Source organism: Penicillium samsonianum (genome assembly GCF_028829775.1).
Source record: "Penicillium samsonianum strain IBT 33392 chromosome Unknown utg000003l_segment0_segment0, whole genome shotgun sequence".
Lineage (NCBI taxonomy): Eukaryota > Fungi > Ascomycota > Eurotiomycetes > Eurotiales > Aspergillaceae > Penicillium > Penicillium samsonianum.
Window position 1 is genome coordinate 4,831,842 of NW_026643261.1, and position 19,157 is coordinate 4,850,998.

General features: G+C 49.8%; 9 protein-coding genes across 9 annotated transcripts; 4 read left to right on the plus strand and 5 right to left on the minus strand.

Annotated features, from left to right (window-relative positions):
- Window positions 1-81: 81 nt before the first annotated feature.
- N7471_005453 (MFS transporter) lies at window positions 82-2,231 on the plus strand (the record flags this gene model as incomplete). Its single annotated transcript, XM_057278172.1, has 7 exons — window positions 82-601; window positions 661-738; window positions 812-1,246; window positions 1,329-1,787; window positions 1,876-1,970; window positions 2,026-2,103; window positions 2,156-2,231. Coding segments are annotated over 7 exons (1,680 nt in total), but the record flags the coding sequence as incomplete, so codon positions are not given.
- A 125-nt stretch (window positions 2,232-2,356) lies between these two features.
- Window positions 2,357-4,358, minus strand: N7471_005454 (uncharacterized protein). The gene is made up of 2 exons (XM_057278173.1): window positions 3,445-4,358; window positions 2,357-3,391 (listed from the first exon to the last, which is right to left on the minus strand). Exons 1-2 carry the CDS (start codon window positions 4,162-4,164, stop codon window positions 2,486-2,488), a joined length of 1,626 nt encoding a protein of 541 aa, XP_057137783.1. The 5' UTR covers window positions 4,165-4,358; the 3' UTR covers window positions 2,357-2,485.
- An 831-nt stretch (window positions 4,359-5,189) lies between these two features.
- On the minus strand, window positions 5,190-5,683 carry N7471_005455 (uncharacterized protein; the record flags this gene model as incomplete). Its single annotated transcript, XM_057278174.1, has 3 exons — window positions 5,190-5,308; window positions 5,362-5,477; window positions 5,541-5,683. 3 exons carry the CDS (start codon window positions 5,681-5,683, stop codon window positions 5,190-5,192), a joined length of 378 nt encoding a protein of 125 aa, XP_057137784.1.
- Window positions 5,684-6,302: 619 nt separating this feature from the next.
- N7471_005456 (GTPase BMS1) lies at window positions 6,303-10,010 on the minus strand (the record flags this gene model as incomplete). The annotated part of the gene is made up of 4 exons (XM_057278175.1): window positions 6,303-6,733; window positions 6,787-9,745; window positions 9,804-9,874; window positions 9,953-10,010. 4 exons carry the CDS (start codon window positions 10,008-10,010, stop codon window positions 6,303-6,305), a joined length of 3,519 nt encoding a protein of 1,172 aa, XP_057137785.1.
- A 479-nt stretch (window positions 10,011-10,489) lies between these two features.
- On the plus strand, window positions 10,490-11,874 carry N7471_005457 (urea carboxylase-associated family protein). The gene is made up of 2 exons (XM_057278176.1): window positions 10,490-11,300; window positions 11,357-11,874. The coding sequence occupies exons 1-2, from the start codon at window positions 10,565-10,567 to the stop codon at window positions 11,551-11,553; spliced, it is 933 nt and encodes a 310-aa protein (XP_057137786.1). The 5' UTR covers window positions 10,490-10,564; the 3' UTR covers window positions 11,554-11,874.
- Window positions 11,875-12,101: 227 nt separating this feature from the next.
- Window positions 12,102-12,476, plus strand: N7471_005458 (uncharacterized protein; the record flags this gene model as incomplete). The annotated part of the gene is made up of 4 exons (XM_057278177.1): window positions 12,102-12,116; window positions 12,164-12,204; window positions 12,258-12,326; window positions 12,389-12,476. The coding sequence occupies 4 exons, from the start codon at window positions 12,102-12,104 to the stop codon at window positions 12,474-12,476; spliced, it is 213 nt and encodes a 70-aa protein (XP_057137787.1).
- Window positions 12,477-12,994: 518 nt separating this feature from the next.
- N7471_005459 (alpha-ketoacid dehydrogenase kinase family protein) lies at window positions 12,995-14,436 on the plus strand (the record flags this gene model as incomplete). Its single annotated transcript, XM_057278178.1, has 2 exons — window positions 12,995-13,191; window positions 13,263-14,436. 2 exons carry the CDS (start codon window positions 12,995-12,997, stop codon window positions 14,434-14,436), a joined length of 1,371 nt encoding a protein of 456 aa, XP_057137788.1.
- Window positions 14,437-14,533: 97 nt separating this feature from the next.
- On the minus strand, window positions 14,534-16,066 carry N7471_005460 (putative 2-methylcitrate dehydratase (PrpD); the record flags this gene model as incomplete). Its single annotated transcript, XM_057278179.1, has 2 exons — window positions 14,534-15,672; window positions 15,736-16,066. 2 exons carry the CDS (start codon window positions 16,064-16,066, stop codon window positions 14,534-14,536), a joined length of 1,470 nt encoding a protein of 489 aa, XP_057137789.1.
- Window positions 16,067-16,191: 125 nt separating this feature from the next.
- On the minus strand, window positions 16,192-18,913 carry N7471_005461 (IQ calmodulin-binding motif protein). Its single transcript, XM_057278180.1, has 6 exons — window positions 18,402-18,913; window positions 18,039-18,344; window positions 17,455-17,968; window positions 17,274-17,405; window positions 16,811-17,203; window positions 16,192-16,747 (listed from the first exon to the last, which is right to left on the minus strand). Exons 1-6 carry the CDS (start codon window positions 18,804-18,806, stop codon window positions 16,473-16,475), a joined length of 2,025 nt encoding a protein of 674 aa, XP_057137790.1. The 5' UTR covers window positions 18,807-18,913; the 3' UTR covers window positions 16,192-16,472.
- Window positions 18,914-19,157: the final 244 nt, after the last annotated feature.

Here is a 19,157-nt window from a genome sequence, read left to right on the forward strand (position 1 = left end):
TATTCTGTTCTCGGCGTTTGATCTTTTCTCCAATTTTCTTTTCGGTAGGACTCCACGCCCTAGATGCTTAGCCTATAAGTCATTAAAGTCCGTCAAAATCTAGAAAAATCTTGCATCCTGACTTACTACATGGCATCTACAACGCCTGAGTCACTTAAACGGCAACCAACTGCCATGGAAAAGCGCGAGGAGACCCCCGAGTCTCTATGCGGGTCCCAAGATATCGAATTCCGGTATCTAGAGCTAGAAACACTCCTGCCGACCCCGTGCATTACTTTACCTCCTGGCCCCGCTCAGTCACCACCACCAGAGGCGCCTAGCTTAGAGAAATATATCTCTCCGTTTCTATGGCCACAATGGCGCAAGTCTATGATGACTTACATCGCCTGCGGGGTTACTGCACTAGCGGGTTATGCTGCGGGTGAGGTCAGTCCTGCAGCGGAGGAACTGACTGAAATGTGGGGGATCAGTACTGTCGTGTACAATCTGAGTATCACGCTTTTCTGTTGTGGGTTTGCTCTGGCGCCGATGGTGCTGGCTCCCTTCTCTGAGATTAATGGACGGAGACCGATCTTTATCGCCAGTGGAATTCTCTTCGTTGGTATGTATACCGTGCTTCGCTATGTTACTTGGCATATGACTGACTTGGTATATCAATAGCTAGTTTAATTGGTTGTGGAGGCACGCAGTCCTTTGCCGGATTGCTTGTAGCTCGTTTCTTCCAGGGTGTGGGTGGATGTATGTATAGCCTGCTCCGAACAATCGATTTTTCGGTTCAGCACTCAATAGATGTTGACTTGAACCCTCACAGCAACGTTCTCCACCATGGTTGGCGGCGTCATCAGTGACATCTATCACGCCCAAGACCGTAACACGCCCATGGCGCTTTTCTCCGGATCTGCATTGTTCGGTACCGGCCTGGCACCGATGATCTCTGGCGCAATCATCAGCCGCACCACATGGCGCTGGGTGTTCTACTCGCACGCAATTGTGTCCGCCGCATTTGTCATTATCATCTACTTCTTCTTCAAAGAAACGCGCGGCAGCGTCCTGCTAAGCCGCAAAGCCGCAAAGTTGAACCAGTACTACGAGCAACTCGAAGAAGCCGGCCATCACGGTGTAATCCTACCGAGCGAAGAAGCGTCTGAAGAAAAATGCATCCGTCGAATTAGATGGAAGGTCAAGAGCGATGAACAACGAGAATCGATCGTAACCATGATCCAGATCTCGTTGTACAGACCATTCCGTAAGTCTACGTCAATCCTCAAGCCACCAAATATAAAGAAAGAAACAAGAAAAAAGAAAAACAAGCTAACTTCCCAATCCAGACATGCTCCTCACCGAACCAGTAGTCTTCTTCTTCTCCTTATGGGTCTCCTTCAGCTGGGCAGTCCTCTACCTCCAATTCAGCTCCGTGCCACTCATTTTCCGCACAAACCACAACTTCACAATCGAGCAAACCGGCGCCGTCTTCACCTCGATGTGCGTCGGCGTCATCCTCATCACAGTCATCAGCATCTACCAAGAACGCATCGCCATGCGCTTCGGCAAACACTCCACTTCCCCCGAGGGCAGACTGTATTTCGTCTGCGTGGAGTCTGTGCTTCTGCCTATTGGTCTGTTCTGGTTTGGTTGGAGTTCCTTCCCATCCGTTCACTGGATCGTGCCTGCTATGGCGGTTGGCTGTGCTACTATGGGCATCTTTTCCATTTATCTCGCTACGTTTAACTACCTCGCTGATACTTATCATCGGTATGCGAGTTCGGCGATTGCGGCGCAGTCTTGTTGTAAGTATTTGTATTTCCCTGGATTGTTCTCTTGATGAAGGTCTGGTTATGTATGTGATAGGATATTTGCTGACATTTTGCTCACTAGGCCGGAATTTGCTCGGTGGGATCTTTCCATTGGTTACGAATGCCATGTTCACCAACCTTGGTTATCCAGAGGCATCAAGTCTGCTGGGAGGACTTGTAAGTTGTGGCAATTACCCTCCAAAAAGAAAATCGACTGACTGGATCGAAATAGGGAGCTGCTTTGACTCTGGTCCCGTGGGTCCTGGCCTTATACGGGCCCAAGATTCGAGCCAGGAGCAAGCTCGCAAGTGTAAGTGATGTCCTCCCCTGATGTATAATGTTCAAGACTAACGGAATGATAGGAGCTCGCACATTAAATGATGTACAGCGCATACCAATCGCGAACGCGACAAAAAGTAATTTAATCATAGTATTTTAGGGTGCAGGATCATATAACTAGAGCTAGGGACATGCATATTATCAAGAATTTCAGGCTCATATAGATGTCCGGTCTGAATTTTCATTACAGCAAATGAATTGAAATCATACCAACAATACGCTTCCTATGATCTGAGCATGGTTATGCCAGCAATTTAAAAACCCCCCACAATGCTAAAGCGATGTACATGACATGATCCAATCATGTATGTGCCCCATGCAAAATCCTGAAATTTTAGATCAAAACAATGCAATTACCTCGGGCGTTGGTGCCCTCTAAATGGATGTGCACCATTTATCCCAGGACGATACGATGCATACCGATCCTCATCCTCGCTATCACTATCCATTTGATCCAAAAGGCGATCAATATCATCACCAGCATGAGCTTCCAGCCCAGGTTTTCTTCTGAGTTCACGACCATTGTGAGACTCGGAGCTTTGGGAGCCCTGGCTTCCATCGTGATGGGCTACATTGCTGGAAGCGTTGATTGACTCGTTCAGGCTGCTTTGCGTGCTAGCTAGTTGCAGCGGGCGAGGGCTGAAACGATACCCCGAGTTCTCGGGGCTGGACATGAACATCAGGGTTTCGATGGCGTCTTGTTCCATCAGGGTGTTTTGGGACTGGGTGCGGGGTTTGTAGAAGCCGTTCGGTGTGGATGTTGGTGCATGTGCATGGGATGATGAGAGCGAGGGCGTGTCTGGCCCTATGACTGTTTGGCTGTTGAGTGGTCGGGTGAGTCCGTTCTCTTGGTGTGAATGGTGGCGTCGGTGGCGGGAGATAGGGCTGTGATTTGAAGGTTTGGAGACTGCGTTAGGATTCGGTCGACGGCGCTCGTTGTGACCATTTGATGAGATGATATCCACAGGCGGTGCTAGCTTGGGAATTGGAAGGAATTGATTAGATGAGAATGCTGATCGCGAGCGGTTATGGTTCGGGAAATGATGAGAGTTTCCGTTGGATGATGTTTGGGAATCTTGTGAAAAAGGCGTGGAGTTTCTTGCCGGTAATGATGCGATGTCACTCGCTGCTGACGCGCTCAATGGCGACGTGCTGTTGTGTGTTCGCAATGCGGTTTGAGGGGTAGCTTCACGCGACTGGCGAGCTTGTTCTACTTTGGCGGCTGCGTATGATAGACGTGTACGGATATGGACCGACAACTGGGTAATACAAATGAGCTATAGACTCTTGAGTGAGCGAGTGAGTAAGTTACCTGTGCAATCCTACTCCCATAAGCTGACGAACCCGTACTCTTCGAACGTCGTCGTGCAGCTCCATGTGCGTCGGCACTGTGAGCTGTGGGGGAATCTAAAGTGGATTTGAAGTCGCCAGCTGCTGTCCGTTTCTGGCTCGGAGCCAAGCGAGCATCAAAGTTCGACCTTGTGCGCGAATGCTTTGGCGATGGCGGCGGTGATATTGAAACATTGCCAGCTTTTATCGGCGATAATGAGGGTTGCCATCGATCTATTGAGGCGCCTCCATTCACCGGCTGCATGTGTGGGGCGAGTTGGGATTCCAATAACTCCCGGCCCACCCACGGTATCGATGTATGTCCATTCAATGTATGAGAGTTACCGAACTCTGTCGACTGGCTATTATCATTGGTCGAGGATGAAGGAAGACTGGAAAGAGAGTCTGTGAGGGTGCTAGCGGAAAGGTCTAGTCGTCGGCCATCGCCCGATGTATCGCTGCCGCGCTCCGATGATTCGATATAGGCTGGGTTCGGGTTACCCTCGCCGTGAGCGAGGGTAACGGGGTTCAAGCCATCTATTTGTAGTGACAGTGGCTGCGGCGACTGTGTGTTTTGGGTCTTGGCCGAAGGCATTGGTTTGTGAGGCACGGGAGACGTCGCGTTGTTCATAGAGTGGGTGTTCGCATTGGCCTCCGCATGGAGCACCCCACGATTAAACACAGCATCGCGACCGTCATTCATGATCAAGGGTGGGGTGTGGAAGATTAAAAGATGATGGGATAGCGATATCGGCAAATACGCGCGAGCTAGCTTTAATCGCGAGTTTACGCGGCCGCACGATCTCAACACGCATGTCCTGTCTCGCCGAGTCACCGCATCGAGAGTTGGGGCCGGGAAGGTCCGATACCAAGTGATTTTGATGCAACTAACAGTCGAGATCTCAACAAGACGCGTGGGAGTACTGTGGGAACCAGGAGCATCTGCCCGATCGAGTGGCGATCGACTAGCACGCGCGCAAGGGTCAGCACGAGGCGGCAAATTGGGTTCTCCACCGTAATTCTGACCCCAGATGAAGGGCCCGACAGGGTTTTAAATAGAAGAATGCGAGTAGTAAGAACTAATTTTGAATATAGATGTGCCACAGTATGCTAGCACCAAAAGAAATCCAGTTGAATAGTTGGTAGAGGGAAGGGTTACTGGTTTTGGGACACGCGTGAGAGGCGTGGTCACGTGGATGATACTAGACCAATTTCATCTGATTCAATGAGTTTCTATAGAAACAATTATTCTCGAATCATCAGTATATGGTCATTTAGAGATAAAGATGGTTGAAGATCCATCGATGGCTGTAAGTGGGCTTGGTAGGCTTATGTTCGATGGGCTATATACTTCGGAGTATACATATGTACTAACGACTACCACACCATCTACGAGACTACAATATAGAAGTCAAGAAAGGATATAGAAAATCAAAATTGGAGTTCTCATTAATGATATAATATACAACATCATGGAGTCATGGGAAATATACTCCGAAACAATGACTCAACTCCCATGACGACAGACAACATGCCAACAGAAACAAAAGAGAAAAACAAGTCAGCGGAAAGTAAGAATAAGCTGAGAGAAAACAAAAGAAAAAACAAAAGAACAGCAAAAAAAAAAAAAGCAACCCTTTCCGTAGTACTCTGTATCAAATCCAGGCATCAGTCTGGCAGGCCTTTGATACCTCTACCAGAACTGAGCCACATACCCCAACTCCTCCCCTAGACGATGACCGCTGTCGACTTCTTCAGGTACTCCGGAGTCAGATCACAAGTGATTCGGTCGACCTCCGGAGCCTCGGAAGCGTGGCGATCAGCCACGAGAGCAGGCGCTGGCGCTGCTAGAAGAACCGTTAGTATCAAGGACAAGAGCATTTTGCTAAGATCAACTTACTTGGCCAGGCCGCCATCTTCTCCTTCCAGCCCTCATACTTCTCCTTGCAGTCCCGAAGCTTAGGCTTAAGCTTGGGCTTCCATTCTTTCTCGTACTTGGGCTTCAACTGGACGTACCTAATAAAGTTATTAGTATTCTTTTTTTAATCATTGGATGAATAGTGGACTTATAGTGTGCACCCCAAGAACACGGCAAGGGCGGCAACAATGATCCCGAAGATCAGTTTGGTAAGGAAGAGTTCCTTCTCCATGTTAACCTCGTATTGCTTGACAGCCCGAGGAGAGAGCGTGTTGTTGTTGACAAGGGCTGGGATAGGAGCCATGTCTCTCTACTTGTTGTTTGATGTTTGGGAAAGATGTTTTATTGATGGATTGAGAAAACTTTGATGGAGCTTGATGGAAAATAGATGTAGTTGGATAGTTGGAAATCGAGGACAGTGTGAATTCGCGAGGATAATATAGACAGGACTACGTGTGCTACTAAGCTTGCTACGGAATTCGCAATGAATGGGGTATGAAGCTTTGCGAAGTTAGGGTTACTTTACCTGTTGTGGTATTGGGATGATGAAGATATGATTTAGTTCCTCACATACTATGCCACATCTGGGAGTATGAACATTCAAATCCTAGGTTTGTTTAGAACTTTCCTACTTTGGGAACTGTCAGGTGCTTCAGATGCTCCAACTTTGATGTGAGTCAGATATTCTACTTCTGGCATCGGAGGCCAAGCGGCGGCAAGAAGAAGCTTCGTCATTAGATCAAGTATAGTATAGACGGTGTGGAAGGCAACGAGAAGAAAGCCTGGGCAAACAGTAGTGCATTCATGAAATAGTTTTGATATAAATAAACATCCAACATAATGTAGGTACAAGTTTTGGGTCCAAACGCCATCTATGCTAAAGACCCAAGTAGATTAAGACATGTCCAAGAACAAAGAATAGATCACTTGCGCTTCTTGCCGCGACCACGGCCACCAGAGTCTTCATCCGGGTTCTTGCGCTTCTTGCCCTCCTTGCGCCAGTAATCATTGCGCTCTCTCTTCTCGCGTTCGGCCTTCTTCTCCAGACCATCAGCCACCTTAGCGCGGTAGACCTTGCGGCGCTCTTCCTGCTTGACAGATCGCTTGGCCTGCTTCTCGTTGCGCATGGTGGTGAGCTTCTGCATGAGGTCACGGGCCTTCTTTTCCTCGCCTCCGAGAACAACGGCACGCTTCTGCATGTAGGTCGGCTCCTTGTGGCCCCGCATCTTGGTGATCTGCGACTTGAAGGGGAGCTCGGCGGCCAGCTGTCTTGGCACACGGAGCGGGTTAAAGTGACGAGCTTGTCTTTCGATGGGCTTGTAAGTCGAGTCTTTGATTTGGGGGTGGGGATGCCCTGAGCGTGGCGGACTTCACCAGTCAAGCGCATGCCTTGCCATCCATTATCACCCTTTTCGCCATCGACTTGGTCCAACAGGTTGGTCACAGGATTGTAGTAGCGGTGGGGCTTGATGGGGTACCAAGCGCGCAGGAAGGCAATATCACTCATCAAGATCTTGTCCTCGAATGTAGCACGGAAACAGCCATCGGGTTTGGATAGCGCACGCTTGATCTGACCACGAATACCAGAGACAGTCTTGATGGATGCACCTTCGAACTTGGCAATTTCCAGCGCAGAGGTGAACATATCCTTGATGAAGGCAGTGTTCTTGAAAATCTTGTAAGGGTGACCAGTGAGCTTGAGCTTCTTGACAATTTCTGTGTGCTCATCCACGCTCTGAACAACACCCGTGGCGGCAATGCGGAAACCGGGGTTCTTGTTCGAGAAGGAGTTCACACAGCAGAAACCGGTGTTGGGAGCGACAAGAGGTCCGTAGAAGGTAGCGAAGCAGTGCATATGCTCAGGTGTGTACTTAAGCATGCGGTTTCGCGTCCGACTGTCGGAGGTGCTGTAAATAGGCATGGTCTGGAAGCGACGCCAACCAAGCGAGAAGATCAACGGATCGTTACTCTTGAGAATCTTCTTGTGCCAGCGGTGTCTCTTGATCCGGATCTGCACGTAGCCAAATCGGTCCTCAGTAGGTGCGAGGCCACCAACAATGACAGGGAAGCGAGGGTTGAACTTGGAAACAAACTCGTAAGGTACGTTTTCGAGGACGATACGTGCGTAGGTGCCGGCTTTGTAACCTTCAGCCCGGGCGCGCGAGGCAGGGTCGAGTGTCTCGAATTCGGCGCGGTTGATATCTGCCTGCTTTTGCAGCTTGGCTTTCTGCAGATCGTACCAATCGTCTTCGCCGAACTCGCCATCAATACCATCATGCGTCCCGTCCTGAACTTTTCCGAAACCTTCGCGGTCCTCTTCTTCGAAACGCAGCTTGAGTTCTTCCTTCTTTTTAGCATTTCGCTCACGCTCGGCTTCCAGGTCGGCGGCCTTTTCGGGCTCATCATCGCCTTCCTCTTCCTCATCTTCATCGCCATCTTCCTTGATACCGTTGAAAACCTCGCCAGATTCCAAGTCTTCGTAGTCACCGTCGCCTTCATCTTCATCCTCGTCCTCGTCCATATCACCATCCTCATCATCTGAGGCACCACCGGACAGTTTGCCAGTGATGAAGCGGAGTTTGATTAATTCGAGCAAGTCCTCGTCCCGCCACTTCCGCTCCAGCTCATCGTAGTCGTACTCTGGAACGGCGCGGAAGTCGGCTTGGTCTTCTTTCTCGTTGTTTGTCTTCTTGAAGAAGTCCTCGCCTTCGTCGTCGGCGGTTCTATCTTCCTCGTCCTCCTCTTCATCGTCGGAATCTTCACCGCGCCATGTCTTCACGACATCAAGTGGAGTGATCGACTCGTCGTACATCATTCTTGACAGGTCGGTGACTCGGAAAGGAGGGCGTTTTCCGTGAAGAGACTTGGCATTGGCGAGCATGTTCTCCTTCCATCGAACATTGCCCTCCTCATCTTCTTCATCTTCTTCATCCTCATCCTCATCCTCATCATCATTCTCATCTTCGTCTTCATCGCCGCTCTCAAGTTCCTGGTCTGAGACTGAAGAGATGGAGCCCAGGTCAGAGTCACTGTCAGCAAAAGCCATGTCTTCTTCCTCTCCGCCAGCATTCCCGTTCTGTTTGGCCTTGAAGCGGGCTTCAAAGTCTGCAGGTGCAGACATGTCGAGTTCGCCTTCATCATCTGTCACATCATTCTCGTCCATATCTTCATCGGCCTCCTCTTCGCTATCGGATCCTTCGGGGATATCTATGTCGTCTTGTTCGGGTACGGCCACGCGGGCGCGGCGTCGATCTTTCCGGCCGGTCTCGTCGTCGTCCGCTTTATCGAGGGCCTCGCCGCCACGGAAGAGACGAACACCCTGATCAGCCTCACCCAGCATCTTGCGCTCGCCTTGAAGGCCAACAACAAGGTGCTCGCCAAGACCACGGCGTTCCTCATCGTCAGAATCCTCGTCCGAGTCCCGGTCAAAGGTATTGGTCTTGATATCAATGTAAACTGCATCCTTGTCGACCAAGACACCGCCGACATCAGACATGGGAGCGAAAAGCAGCTTTTGGTGCTCGCCAAGCTTGCGCCTGTTCGACTTTCCTGTTGCCTTGGCGATCTGCTGGTCCATATAGGGAGTTGGGCATGGATCGGGCAAGCCCTCAATATTGGCAACAGTCAGATCACCAACACCAGGAACATGGACTCGGGCGCCATGGGATGGGAAGTTGGTGCCGCGCAGGTAGCCGTAGAGTGCGACTGTGCGATCACACTTCGCGTTTTCCTCGATCTGAGTAGGGGGTGTAATGTCCAAGAAGCGATCTGCAAGCGCATAAGGGTGCGAGTTGCGCCACACGAGCGGACGAGGGTTTTTCATCACAGACAAGAATCGGGAAAGGTTGTGCACTTCACGATCGGGGTAACGGCCGTTGATAACACCGGACAAGTAAAAGAGCTTTGCGCCCGCGTATAGCTCACTCCAGAAACGGTGCTTCAGGCGCTTCTTCGCGTCCTTCAACGTGCTGTGTTTCTTGAACTGATCAAGATGAGTAAGAATACCGAAGACGTTACCCGGCATACCAGCCGTCGATAAGGCGTTCAAAAACTCCATGGTCTCCATCTCGAATCCAAAGTTTCCGTCAATCATGAGAAGAACAATATCTGCGATCTTGGAAACATCGATGGCAGCTGCAAGAGAGTCGGACGGGCATTCGAGGAAGGTGAGACGCTTGCGCTTGGTCGTAACAACGGTCAACGGGCCTTGCGGCGAGCTGAGGGTTTGCTTGGTGTAGCGGCGGATCAGAGACTTGAGCAGAGTTGTCTTACCAACTCCCGGGGGTCCAACGATGGCGACAACTACCGGCGGAGCCTCCTCGGGCATACGATCCACGAGGGGGACATGGAGTCTCTTTTCTCTGACCTAGAGGAGAAGTCCGGGTCAGCATCAATTGACCAGCAGAAAAATTCCATATACATACATCATGCGATCGCGCAGCCTGCTTATTGAGCTTTCCAGGTCTGGAAGTGACGAATGCTTTCGGATTAGCACCTGTACAGAAAAAATCAATTGTTAGCATGGGCTCGAAAGCAGAAAGTTTGCAGATTTATTGCAGCGGTCTCGCCGTACCCTCAAACTTCTTCTTTTCTTTGGCAGGGCGATGCGCCCTGTTGGCCTGCTGCTCCATGCTATCTGTAAAGAGGTATAGTACCTCAACAGATCCACTCCTTTTATTAAAGAGAAAGAAAGGCAACAATCAAGGTAGAGGACTGTCCCCGACGGCCAAAAAATTAGCAGCAATTATTTTTCTGCCAAAGCGGAGTAGATAAACCTTAGTCAGGGAATCAGAAGAAGCTTGATAGCCTAAGGCACCAACATTTCTCTAACTTTGGCCTAAGGCATCAGTCATTATCCTCTACCGGCCCGGTGGCTCCACCCCGAGCCATGAGACATCAGAGACCCCGCTGCTTGGGCTTTCCTTCCAAGGTTGAGTCTACATATGGCATAAGTTTCCGTGCGATATCGCTATCAAACACCGAGCCGGACTCCTTTAGAAATCGGAGGATGTAATTTCCCTCCGCGGCTATCATGCGGGGCAGAAGTTAACATCGGAAAGCCCCCGATAATCCATAGCTATAAATTCACTCTGTATCTGCCCCTGGGTCCTATGAATCCAATCTTGCTCTGTGTCAACTAGACCTTTAACACCCAGTCTCTATACCAACCCGCAAACCGCATATAATGTCTGCACGCCGGCCACCCCCAGCTTACACAGCACCGCCCGATTCGGGGGTTCATGCAACTTCGCAGGTGTACCGCTCAATCTCTGAAACCGCATCCAGCCCCTCTGCGCGAATCCCGAAGGAATCATTCACTATCAGACCATGCTCCGCTCAAGCGTGGGTCGTCCCCGCCGGCCACATCTGCCGCCTGACCACGCCGAAGGGACCACAGGTGGGCGATCTGAACATCTGGAACGCAAATAACCCCCGAGAACGGATGTGGGCTGCGCGTACCCGCCAGATCCACGCCTCCCACGTCTCAGTGGGTGATCGACTATGGTCGAACTTACCGTACCTGCGGCCCCTCGTAACAATCACGGGCGACTCGTTGGGCGGCGGGCAGCTGCATGACGTGCTTGGACCAGATGGAAAGCGCAACCCGGAGGTCGTGTTTGGGACTACACAGTTTGGAGGGCGAGTGCATGACTTGATGGGTACTCGGTGCGATCCTTACGTGAACTTGCTCATGGGTGGAGAGACCTTTGACTTCCACTGTCATTCGAACCTCACTCGTTCCGTCGTCCCCCATGGACTGACGGAGCTAGATGTCCATGATGTCTTGAATGTGTTTCAGGTGACGGGGTTGGATGAAAATGGAAAGTACTTCATGGAGACCTCCCCTGCAAAGGCGGGTGAGTACTTTGAGTTCTTTGCAGAAGTGGATGTTCTCTGCGCGCTATCTGCGTGCCCCGGCGGTACGGTTCCTCCACGCTACACTAATGTCTCGTTTTCATGCTAACCATAATCTCAGGTGATTTGTCCAATTGGGGTTGGGATGATAAGGAAGGTGGTATGGGAGCTACTTGTCGTCCGTTGGGTGTGGAGGTATATCAACTGGCAGACGACAAGGTCCTAGAGGGGTGGAAGGCTCCAGAAAGCCCCAAGTACAAGGGAATGCACGGGATGAAGATGCCTCCCCGCGAGGAGGATGGTTACATTGGACTCTAGGGTAAGAATATCAAATAAAATTATAGAGTCGTCTATTGAAGCGTTGAATACATGTATACAACATAGACATATTGCCCCGCGTTTCCTTAGATATGATGTCATTGCCTCATATTGTTACATCGACAGCGATTCCTTTACAGCATACTTTGTAGGCGGGATTAAAATCATACAGGAAATTATACCTTTGTAGAGTCATTTCAGCAAGGGATGCAATGGAAATCCGGCTTTCAGAGAGTGGGTTTAGCAACTGCCCCATGTCATACAGACATAAGACCAATAGATCACGACATTGTCAAGTAGCACGGGAGTACCCAGGCATACAGGACAGCATGTAACGTGCAGGGCAAAAAATTTGAAGGGGTGAGAGGAGAAAGAGAAATAGAATGGGTGATTGGAAGGTACCTGCTTCAAGGCACCTTCCCAAATAAAGTGTAGCCTTACCCCCTCAAGCCCCTCTCTCTTCTCCTATAAATTCTTATCTTTCTTTTTATTTCTCTTTTCCTTTCTTCACGCTTTCCACTCTGACACATATTTTGCTATCTGACATAATGCCTCTTTACAACGTGAGTTCAGCTTCATTTTCAAAATATCCGGACTAACATCTCCCTAGATCACTCTCAAGACCGACGCTCCCGTCGAGGAGCTGGAAAAGTGTGTCGCATTAACGATAGATCCAATACCTTGGTACTAACATATCTTCTCAGGGCCAAGGAAACGGCCAGGGAGAAGGGCGGCGTCATCAGACATGAATACAGCATCATCAAAGGCTTCACGTAAGTGGTGCTGGTTCGATCTATGCTATTGAGGCACATACTGATATATGGATCAACACTAGTGTCGAGTTCCCCGATGACACCGTCCAAACCTTCGAGTCTACTGAACATGTCCACGTTGAGCAGGACGGCGCAGTGAATACTCAGTAAATGTCCCAAGTCAACATGACTAGGACTGAAGACTGCAGTCGCTGTACATGTTCCGCTTTATGAGTATGACCGAATGGAAACACGACAGCTGGATATCCGGGGGTTATTTTGTTTTATTTCTTTTTTGTTTTGCTTCAGCGAGATGACTTGATACCAATTATGCGACCTGCTTTCATCCGCGATGCCATGTACATCTTATGAGTACCCATCTTTTCCAAATGCGAGAGGTACAGGCATTCATACAGATGGAGCAATTTTCTTGAATCCAACTATCAGGTTGAGTTATGTGCACAGTGTGTATGTATTCAAACTTGAATGAGCCCCGTGCAACATCCGAAAGGAGAAATTCACGTAAACGCACCTTTCACCGGTAAAATAATAACAACCTTGGAGTTTTAATTCTTGTTGATCTGCAACATTGGACCGATGATATCCGCACCGCCGATGCAGATCTTCCGTCCCGGGGTCTCACTGTGAACTTCCACTTATCTCTTTCTCTTTCATGGCTACAATTCACAATGACAACCTCAATACCTAGAGCTATACCTTTTCGGCCTGGCTGCCGGGCCCTTCCAATTACGCGACCTCGCATTTTCCGTCAATCGTCCTCGCAGAGTCAAAATTGGGCTGGTCGCCCATTTGATGACGCCAAAGACAATGTTGCGCAGCTGGCTGCGAGTCCCCGTCGGCCGTTGACACTTGCAGACCTATTAAAGTCAGTCTTACATAGATATAACTTATACCAAAGCAGAATCAAAATGTGCTAAATTCATGTCCGTCCCTCAGACACGGCCGCCCACCATTGAACAAAGAGGCTCTACTAGCCTCTGCCAACTTCACTCTCTCCCTCCTCCCCGCCCGACTAGCTTCTCGGATTCAAGCATTACGAAACCTGCCTTTCATCGTCGTCTCAAACCCTCATGTCTCTAAAATCTACCACAATTACCTCCATTCGCTATCGACCCTCCTACCATATCAACAGCGCCGCATCACAACTCTCGAAGAAGAGAAACAGTTCGGGGACGTACTAGCAGACCTTGTACACACGCATGCAAACACAATCCCCGTCCTTGCACGCGGGTTTCTGGAGTGCAGGAAATATGTCAGCCCGGCCGACGTGACGAGCTTTTTGGATACGCATCTACGTGCGCGTATCGGTACCCGCTTGATTGCGGAACAGCATCTAGCTCTTCATTATGCCTCTCAGCCCATCAGCGATAGCCCATTCGATGGTGCCAATGCACCTGCGCCTAAGGACTCGATTCCATCAAACTATATAGGCGTCATTGACACGGCTTTGCAACCGGCACGCATCATCCGGCTTTGCGAGGATTTCGTCGGAGAAATCTGTGAGCTCAAGTACGGAGTGCGACCGCGTTTAAAGATTGGAGGTGAGCCCGAGGCAACATTTGCTCACGTCCCTGTACACGTGGAGTACATTATCACGGAGTTGTTGAAGAACGCATTCCGAGCAACTATTGAAAATGGAAATGAGCGTGAACCCATCGAGGTGACGATCGCTGCTGCTCCAGATGTGCCCGGAAGTGAGCCGCCGGTCCCGGGTGATGCTGATGCTGGCTTCGAGATTGATTCAGAGCTTGCCAGCGCCAATGAGAATGAAAACATTGGGCACTCGGCTCCATCGTCTCAGAGTATCACAATCCGTATCCGTGACCGTGGTGGTGGTATTCCGCCTGAGGTTCTGCCACATATCTGGTCGTACAGCTTTACGACTTTCTCCGATATGGACTTGCATGGCTCGGAGAACAGCAACATGGATGCCTTGAACACCATATCTGCTAGCGGTGGCCAGCTCAGTAGTATTGCAGGTCTGGGCTATGGGCTGCCTCTCAGCCGAGCATACGCTGAGTACTTCGGTGGCAGCATTGCAGTGCAAAGTCTATGGGGATGGGGGACAGATGTTTATTTGACCCTGCAGGGAGTCGGGAGAATTGATTGAGAAAAGAAAACAGAACGACAACACTAGATCCCCTGAACAAGATCATCCTTTTTGGCTAGTACAACCAACTCATGATACCCGCAGATAGCTTTGCCTTCTACAACCTTGACTTGGTCGGTGACTGGATAAACAGATCTACGAAATCCGAGATCAAAGTACCTCGATTTTGAACAGCACCCAAAATCCGACCGATCTCTGTCGCAGAGAATATAAGCCCCATATTTTGGAAAAACTTATCTTGTACTGCAGCTGGTGTTTTGGGGTTCCGCGCATGTCCTACGGGATACTCGACCAATATTTGAGGCAACGAGGATCCATCTGCGAGATGGACAGTAATCCCCGCACCAATGCTCTTCTTGTCCAGTTCCAAGTAGTCCTCCGTGAGCCTAGGGTCGGGCTGCACCACGATCCTTTCTCGCAGGGCTTCAAGCTCCTCACTATTCACCCATGGACTTGTGTCTAAATAGTCTGTAGCCTCTGGTGGACTGCCCTTCAAGAAAGCCAAGGCAACCACATACTGAATGCAGTGGTCACGATCAGCAGCGTTGTGCAGCGGCCCATGTTTGTTGACAATCAAAAAGGCAGCAGCAGTCGTTCGCAGATCTATTCGCTGAATCTGTTCCAGCGGATCGGACAGCCCCCTCTCTCGAAATCGACGCGCTTGCAAAACGGCTGCCTCGACGGCCGAGATTGCATGCCCTTCTACGGGCATACTTTTGAACAGCACATTCTGTACCGTCCACGACCCAAATGGTCGTGGAAGTAAAAATCCCGCCTCGCCAAAAGTTCGTTCCCAAAACCCCCATGGCTTCGCACTCAATGCCCCCGGCGACCCAGGCTGGCCGCCCTGGACTAGTAGCGCCAACTGCACAGCTCTTCTCGCCGCATCGCCTGCTGCCCACCCTTTCCTCGGGATAGTATTTGCGCCAGATCGGTACACCCGGTTCGGATGGCCATCCATCCAAACATGAGAAATAGTCGCCATAGCTTGTTCATCCGTCATCCCAAGCAACCAACAAACAACAGCAGCAGAAGCCAATTTGACTAGCACGACATGGTCGAGTCCATGGGCATTAAACGCATTCCGCATTTGATAACACCCCTGTATCTCGTACGCCTTGACCAGCGCGATGAGCAACGTCTGCATCGTCAACGGCGGGCCATCATGAACCCGTCGGCCAGACAAACTTGCGCGCGACAGCCAATCCATGACCGGGAGTATGGCACCGAGATTATCTGCAATTCAACCTTAGTTTCACAGCCACAATCCCCAGCCCTGTGTCTTCAAACAAACCATACCTGAAGGATGTCCCCATTCCGCACCACCAAGCGCATCATTATGATCCAAGTACCGAATCAGGACACCCAGATCGAAAGCCCCCTTGATGGGATCGACCTGCAACTCCGTTCCTGGGACCCTGAATCCATCCAGCACAAGTGTACCCTTGATCACGGGACCGAGCAGCTTTCGGCATTCAGTGCTCGTCGCTGCTGTCTCGATGGCGCAGCCCATTGCGTCCAGCAGGGCTGTCCGTGCGCATTTCCAAATCGCTTCGTCGTCTTGGTTGAGCGTGTGGTGGTAGACATAGTTTACTATGTCGACTATTGGCTGGTCGTATGGGCGAGACATTTGTGATGGTATGGGTGTCTTAGCGGGAGTTTTGGGTTACTTTGTTACTGATTTGTTGTAAAATTGGGAGACAAATGAAATTTATGATTTTGGCAAACTTGGCCCAGGGTACATGCTGTAGAAGTCCTCGGTGGGTTTCCTGGAATGATGCGGTCGTACATGACGGCCTTTGACTTGTGAAATGGCCAATATCGAGTGTTCATCTTAGTTTTCACATCTTGGTGGTCTGCTACTCTTGGACAAAAACTCTAGCACCTTTGCCCTGAATATCTTGTAAGGGGATATTTCCATAAGTCATTCATTCACATTGCCAAAAGAGATCCAAGCATAGTTTACCCACTCTCTAGACAAAAATATCCCGAGACCAAAGCACCCCAACCACATAAGCAAATGGGCTTCCCGAGGTCTAGAATCCACCAACACCTCTCACTCGCTGTACAGCACCAATGGCCCCCTTAGCCCAACTAAACCGACCCTTTACAGGCCCCATTGAGCCCGGCGGGGTCTTGTCGGTCTCAGGGTCATGCCAGCAGCCATCCTTCGTACTTGCAGCGCCGTATTTGGCAGTATTTTGGTTGCGATTGATCAACTCCGTCCAAGCCCGACAAACGAGCGCGGAATCAATAAGAACATTGACTTCCTGGCTGTGGAAGAATGACTGGGTATCGAGGTTTCCATTGCCTGTAAAGATGGTTAGGTACTTGCATAAAGCATACTTCTCTCCTGGTGCTTTTTGGGGCTTACCTTGAATCGCAATCTGCTCATCAACGATCATCAACTTAATATGACAGCTCCGCTTCTTAAAGCTATTATGAATCGGACGAGTCTGGTCCTTGCCGACATAATAGCATACCCGTAGACGAGATTTCTCTTCGTCGGTTTCGAGGGAGTTATACAGCCTGTTCGCAATCATTTCGTTGGTCCCATTTTGGAACGGGAGGAGCTCGCCTGCGTCGTTGTAGCCAAGGCAGAGGTAGCAAGATACCACAACGCCGCGGCGAACGGCGTTAAGGAGGGGTTCCAATAGTGGCTCGGCGTTCATGTTTGGCGTCTGAATGAGGATTGAATGCTGGGAGTGGTTGATTGCGGACAGCCATGCCGCGTTTTGCGGGGTGTGCACGCTGCTGTGGTTTGGGGCTTGAAGAAGTTGAAAGTCAGAGTCATGTTCGGCTGTCTGAGAAAGCTTCTCCTCGTGGTTTGGACTTACACCCAAATGGTTCCCTGTTTACCAATGCCATTGCGAAGGGCTCATGTCGTGGTAGGATCAAGTAAGGGTTGAACATATTATCCTGGTCGCTGTCTGGTGCATCGCCTGTTGTGTTAGGCTGGATAGTTGTATCTGTTTAGCTGTTAGGAATTATCATTAACAATACACAAATTTCACATACTGAGATGACGGCTGACAGCCTGTGTGCGAGTTTCGTCACCTTGAGGGTGAACACAATCGTTGACTCTCCGGGCCTCTTGTGCAAAGTCGCTATCATAATGTGGAGATTTGGTAGTATGGTCAGGAAGAGCTGTATCTCTATTCTCTGTAGGGATAACATCATTTCTTTCTTCGTGGCATGGTATCGGAGCGTCCCTCGCTGGAGAGTCCAAAAGTGGAAACGGGGGGTCGAGAGCCTTTCCCCACGACAGCAAAGCAGCATCGTAGAAAGAATCAACAATCGGGCCCTCGATATGAGCTAACATCTCAAGGTTGTCGTTGTCTTGAATATTACTGCTCTGTATGAGCGCCATGCGCCGGTCAATAACAGTGAATTTTGCATGGAACGTTCCAAAGACAGGCCGGTGGAAGTTGATGACTTGGAGATCGACATTGGGTATCTCGCTCGCGGCAGGTAGCTTCACTTTTCCGCCAACATATTGGTCCTCGTGGACACTCAATCTATTCTCCCATGCCTAGTGCTTCATTAGAATCATGTCTGCAGATCGTGCTCGATACACATCAATCAGAATCAAGAGCACTCACCTGGCGAGGATCTCCGCGATCATACATCATCTTCATAACTATTTTCTGTCCCCTTTCTCCTGCTCGTTTGGAAAGTTCCCGGATGGCATTCGTCACTAATGTGGATGCGTCCGAGTGGATCCAGAAATTGGTACCCAAAAAGACTTCATGTTCGGCGCGCACAATACAATTCGCTAAATGGCGACAGAGATCAGGTAGCGGGGCGACAATTGTCAGTGGTAGAACTCCTGTGCTCCCCAGCAGCTGGGGCGATACAACCCCCGACATTGGGTTCTTTTCTAAACAACATAACGCGTCACGATAAACCTGGTGAACATGTGTTAGGTTCTCCTCTCCTAATGGTGATATAGCAAATTAATTCACCTTTAGAAATAGATCACTCGTTTCCACAGACCCAAAGTTCCCGCAAGCGCGAGCTTTCTGCAGCTCATTCAACGTTTCCCATTCCGACGCTTTGTCGACATCTGATTCTTCCGCGCCATCGTATGTATGCGACACGTGATGACTCTCGAACAACTTATGAAAGACTTTTTGCGGACATTGCGATGGGTCAAGAGCTAACTCTGAGGTTACTGTCTGCCCTTGACACATATTGTACACCTTGCGTGGTATCATCTCGCACCGAAGTCGATTGGGACTTGGGGGTTGTCGAATGATCAAAATAATTCCAACGACAAAAAAGGAACAGGTCGCAGCAAATAACTTGACAAGTTCAAAGATATTCAATATTGTTCCAGTCAAGTTCCACGGGTGGAATATACCATCCATGACTGAGATGACGTAGCGCACTTGGCCCTGGGCTGGCTTCCTGAAGGCTTCTGACAGGCTTCTAGTTTTCGGGAGAAGGACAAACTGGGTCCATATGGAGGATTTCGATTGAAAATGGAGTCGAATAACTGTGGTGCCTAAATATTTTTGCCTTCGCTCCCTATATGCCCAGGTCTTCCAACTAAACTTGGAAGATGACCATTCAGCCCTATGACGTCGGATGCTGCATACCCCACAAAAATACATTGCTTGTCGTTCCTGATTATAAATTAGGTGTTTTAATGTTTTAATTGAAAAAGGAGCTTGATCTATATGTGGAAGTCTATAATTTTTACCCTACGCTGTTCGACA

Coding starts and splice junctions, on each gene's coding strand:
- N7471_005454 (XM_057278173.1), bottom strand. CDS start 4,164: ATGAATGACGGTCGCGATGCTGTGTTTAATCGTGGGGTGCTCCATGCG. Junction 3,392..3,444: donor ATGGGAGTAGGATTGCACAG/GTAACTTACTCA, acceptor TGTATTACCCAG/TTGTCGGTCCATATCCGTAC.
- N7471_005457 (XM_057278176.1), top strand. CDS start 10,565: ATGTCTGCACGCCGGCCACCCCCAGCTTACACAGCACCGCCCGATTCG. Junction 11,301..11,356: donor GCTATCTGCGTGCCCCGGCG/GTACGGTTCCTC, acceptor CCATAATCTCAG/GTGATTTGTCCAATTGGGGT.
- N7471_005461 (XM_057278180.1), bottom strand. CDS start 18,806: ATGGATGGTATATTCCACCCGTGGAACTTGACTGGAACAATATTGAAT. Junction 17,204..17,273: donor AAACAGGGAACCATTTGGGT/GTAAGTCCAAAC, acceptor AACTTCTTCAAG/CCCCAAACCACAGCAGCGTG. Junction 16,748..16,810: donor TGAGCAGATTGCGATTCAAG/GTAAGCCCCAAA, acceptor CCATCTTTACAG/GCAATGGAAACCTCGATACC.